The 5,173-nt window shown below is 39.2% G+C and overlaps 1 protein-coding gene across 1 annotated transcript; it reads left to right on the top strand.

Annotated features, from left to right (window-relative positions):
* Positions 1-2,406: 2,406 nt before the first annotated feature.
* LOC131059782 (protein ASPARTIC PROTEASE IN GUARD CELL 1) lies at positions 2,407-4,360 on the top strand. Its single transcript, XM_057992823.2, has one exon. It carries the CDS (start codon positions 2,719-2,721, stop codon positions 4,171-4,173), a length of 1,455 nt encoding a protein of 484 aa, XP_057848806.1. The 5' UTR covers positions 2,407-2,718; the 3' UTR covers positions 4,174-4,360.
* The last annotated feature ends 813 nt before the right edge of the window (positions 4,361-5,173 follow it).

Genomic DNA, 5,173 nt, shown 5'->3' with positions numbered 1-5,173 from the left:
AGGAGGGGATTTTAACATATGATGTGTCTTTGGATTATTTATTTATATTTTGATCAACAATGGCCCTATTAAACTCCAAGGACAATGCATAGAAGAGGATACTATTTAACCTTTGGCCACTCCTTTATATATTTGACCTATTTTATAGTGTTGGATGCTCACCTCAAAAGCATTTATTAGTTGCTAGGATAAGTAATCAATGAAGAGAAGATAAGATTAAAACTGGTTTACGAGAATTTAGAATCAATGAAAAATTAGGAGTGCACACCCAATTTAGTAAACTTGAAAGAGAACAAAAATAGATAAGGGTGTGTAATTGAGAGAAAATATATAAAAATAAATCACAACTTTTGATGTTTCATAGAACTCGTGAGATCCAAATAAGATCTATAAGCTAGTGAAAAGGTTACTTTTTACTTAACCTTAAATTTATGTATTAATATCGAGGGTAGACCAAAATTAGTTCATAAGATTTAAGGGTATATATATTGTAAATGGGATAAGATGTTTGTAAGGACAAATCTCAAGAAAAATACAAAAACAAACAACAAATAATATTATAAAAATACAAAAACAGATAACAATAATAGAAGAAACAAAAAGTAGGTTCTAGCGGAAGGGTACCAATAGTTGTTATAGGTAACTTCACATATCCTAAGCTCCTAAACAATACATCTTATTTTGATGATATTTTTGGTTGTTGTCTTTGTAGGTGACATAAGAGCTTAAAGTTATTGTTTCAGCTTCTGGGTAGAGTTACGAAGAATGCTGGATGATTCATTATGTGCACACAAAGGTCAAAAAGTGCTCATTTAGAGGTATCACCCGATACTTACTTAAAGATGCCTTGATAACTATGCACTACAACCACCTCAAAAGTTTGCACAACTAATTCAATACATATTCCTCTAAGAACCAATGCATTTTTCTCTAATAACTGTTTTTACCAGTACTTATGCACAAATGCCTCAATAATTATGTGTTATGGGTACCTATTAAGTTGCATAACTACTTTTATTAATATTAAAATTTTAACTATTGGGAATACAAGTGGGTAGTTCGTACATGTGAAATATTTTAATGGGCTTTTAATTATCATTTTTTTTTGTTCCTTTAAAGTTAGTAATTGGGGGATTGGGTGAGAAAGGTGTGAATGGTCATTGGAACACTGGCAGTAACTGGGCCCCTTCCCCTAATCCATAAAATTTAGCAAGATATATTGTAAAGATGATAAGGTGTGTGTAAGGACACATCTCAATTAAGATACAAAAACAAACAACACATCACATCTCAAAAACAAATGACAAATAATAGAACAAATGAAAAGTAGAATCTAGAAAAGAGTCAAATTTCAAAAACAAACAACAGATAATAGAACAAATGAAAAGTAGATTCTAGAGATGATCTTCAAAGTCTCAAATAATTTTCTGACACTCAAGACTATACAAAAAAATGGAATATACACAAGACTTTAAAGTTAGTAATTAGGTGATTGGGTGAGAAAGAAGTGAATGGTTATTGGAACATGGACAGTAATTGAGCCCCTTCCCCTAGTCCATAAGATTTAGTGGGATATACTGTAAAAATGATAAGGTGTGTAAGGGTACATCTCAAGAAAAATACAAAAGCAAACAATATGGCAAATCTTAAAAACAAACGACAAATAATAGAACAAATGAAAAGTAGATTCCGATGAGGCAGAGTTCAAAAACAAACAACAATAATAGAGCAAATGAAATGTAGATTCTAGAGATGATCTTCAAGTCTCAAATAACTTTCACTCAACTATACCCAAAAAAAAAAGAAGAAAATAAACACAAGACTACAAAGATAACTAAAATGTGTGACAACTCATACATATATTATATAATCTTAAAAAAATTTAAAAATTGGACTGCTACTCTTTATAATCTTTAAAATTGACTAGGGGTGGAATATTGACCCTCATAATTGAATTTAATATTATATTAATTGAAAGTCCTCACGTTGTTGTGGACTCCTTTTACCAATACTCTGAATCTACTGGTGTGCCCAAATCCCTAGATTGACTTGTAGTGAGTAAATTTTATAGTCGTGTGAACGGAAATCTGAATCCTTTATCCCATGAAAGAGAGGTGGGGCAGGACTAGAAGAAAAAGTACATGATGCGTGGAAGATTATTATAAGACCCCACGCATTAAGCCAACAAGAAAACAGCGAATTTATATTAGTAAACATGATTTGTGTTGCCAAAAATCTATTGAGATATCAAATCCCCGGAATAGAGTAAAGATTGTCACGTTTATGGCCTAAATTTATTCGTATATTTTGTTTGGAAGCAGGCAAACAACCAGCTAAAAATCAAGAAAGTCACGAGTTGGGTGAGCTAAAAAGAAAAGCCTCATTTTCCAAGAAATCAACTTTATATAATTCTCCGTTACAGAGTTTTTTATTATTTTACGCCTTACTTTTATCCTTTTCCGTGACAGTCGCATCTCACGCGGTGAGCATTAATGGAGTTTGATAAGTAGCCATTCTTGCAGTTGCAAAGAAAGCACAAGCCCCGGCGCTTACCTCATCGTTAAGCAGAAAATATTGCCGCCGGCCGGAGTAGCATTATTAAACCCTCGCCATGAATGCGCCTCCACCTAAGATTTCTGTAACAAATTCCGCTTTATAAAGCCTGGAATCGCCACAAAATAGCCGGGAGAAGGGAGATTTCGTATTTTTTTGTTATCTATGGCTTGCAAGATCCGATCTTTGAGCTTTCTGGTCCTGTACCTGGTTCTGCTTTCGGCTGCCGTAGAGGCGGCGAGAGAATTGAAGGGGCGAAGTGTTTTAAATGTGCGCGCTGCTTTGGCCGTTGCGAGAGGAGAAGCGGCGGAGAAGAAATTTGTAACCCGAGAAGATGAAACCCTAGCTGCGCTCTCTCTGCCGCTGGTGCACAGAGACACTGTTCTGTCAACAAATGCGAGCTTTGAACAACGCCTGAAGCAGCGCCTGCAGCGCGACGCGGCGCGCGTGGCCGCCATTAGCGCTCGCGTGGAGCTCGCCGTAAATGGACTGAGCACATCGGACCTGAAACCCCAGGGGACCGCCACGGAAGTGGCTTCTCTGGCGGACTTCTCGAGTCCTGTGGTTTCCGGCGTTTCTCAAGGAAGCGGCGAGTATTTTACTCGCGTCGGCGTCGGAAGTCCGGCAAAGGAACAGCTTGTAGTCCTGGACACCGGCTCCGACATTGTCTGGATCCAGTGTGAGCCATGCAGTGACTGCTACAGTCAGTCAGACCCTATCTTTAACCCTGCCATGTCCTCCACCTACAACGGCCTCAAATGCGACGCGAACCAGTGCCAGAAGCTCGATGTCTCAGGTTGCAGCCGCAGTGGAACGTGCATTTACCAGGTAAACTATGGCGACGGCTCGTATACGATCGGAAGCTTTGCTACAGACACCATAACCCTAGGCAAAACCCCTGTGCAGAACGTTGCCATAGGGTGTGGCCACGATAATGAAGGGCTCTTTGTCGGTGCCGCAGGATTGCTCGGCCTCGGCGGTGGTTCTCTGTCATTTCCGTCTCAATTGCCGGATTCCGACGCCAAAATCTTTTCTTACTGTCTCGTCGACCGAGATTCCGGTTCTTCCAGTACGCTACAGTTTGGCAGGGAAGCGGTTCCACGGGGAGCGGTTATCGCACCTTTGCTGAAAAACAGCCGTATGGACACTTTCTACTACGTTTCACTTTCCGGCATCAGCGTCGGCGGGAACATGCTCTCAATACCACAGTCGGTTTTCCAGCTGGATACTTCCGGCAACGGCGGTATTATTGTGGATTCCGGCACCGCCGTTACCAGGCTCCAGACCAAGGCCTACGATGCTATGCGTGACGCCTTTGTCGCAGGGACCAAGGATTTGCCGTCAGCTAGCGGAGTTTCGCTCTTCGATACCTGTTACGATCTTTCCAACAGAGATTCCGTCAGCGTGCCTACCGTTGCATTTCATTTTCCGAGCGGCGGCAGTCTGTCTCTACCGCCGAAAAATTATCTTGTTCCGGTAGACACGGCCGGAACATTCTGTTTCGCCTTCGCGCCGGTGTCGTCGAGTCTGTCAATTATCGGGAATATTCAGCAGCAGGGGATTAGGGTTTCGTATGACCCTGCTAATAACCAGGTGGGATTTGCCGTCAATAAGTGCTAGAGTCCGTCGGTAGCAGGGAAATAAAAAAAGTTCCCGTTGTATACGCTTGGTTGTTATTATTTAAGCGTAGTATTTATGGCTCTTTACTTTTTAAGGTAAGGTTTAGTATGGAAATTAATTGTAATTTTACCGAATCGCTGCTCTGCTAGTGGCGTATAAGAATATCACGTATGTATGGTTTGCTGTACACAGTGTCATGTCGTGCATGATTTGTGCTTTGGATTTTCATTTCAGGTAGAGAATTCGCAGAAATGAATTCTAGGCGAGGTTAATGAAATAATAATTCAAAATATTGATGTTAAAATTTATACTGTTAAATGACAATACTTCTCAATTGTTGTATGGATTGCAAATTTCATTAGAATAGAGTCCAGAGTTATGAAACAGAATGAATCCGAGTGAGTAGTAAATTGGACATTTGTTTTTATGGCAGAGGGAGATTTTAATTTATCAGATTTTCACGTGTAAGTGATTTCTGGATTGAATTGTACAATATATGTCAAATTTTCAGGGCATTTAGATTAGTGCATGACCAGTGGTACATGATAATTTATAATGCATAAATACCAGTCAATCAGTCAGACAGACGGACATGATACTAGATGCAGGCTAATTGATCCATAAACAATTGTATCAGACGCTTCTCGGAATAAAATCTGCAGTGCTGTAACTGGAGATTTGATGACGATGGGTAAATGATGGGAATATGGATTTAGATGCTTTTGAACTTATAGAACCACTGATAGATGAGGTTAATATGAACAGTTAAGCCCTCATAAAGTGGGCAGTTTTAAGTGACACCTATTCAAGAGCAATCTTAATTTGTTGGGTACAATGAAAAGGATTTTATATGACGACTCCATCTTGGCCAAACATTTTGAAAATCGGTACAATAATGGCTTTCAATAGCTATATGGATATGAAGTTATAGGTGTGCAATAAATTGATGTGATTCTCTCATTCAAATCTAGGAGCCAAATAGTTTGAAAATCGGTACAAT

The sequence above is a fragment of the Cryptomeria japonica genome, chromosome 1 (genome assembly GCF_030272615.1).
Source record: "Cryptomeria japonica chromosome 1, Sugi_1.0, whole genome shotgun sequence".
Lineage (NCBI taxonomy): Eukaryota > Viridiplantae > Streptophyta > Pinopsida > Cupressales > Cupressaceae > Cryptomeria > Cryptomeria japonica.
The sequence above is the reverse complement of the archived record's forward strand: the minus strand, read 5'-3'. Positions and strand labels throughout refer to the sequence as shown.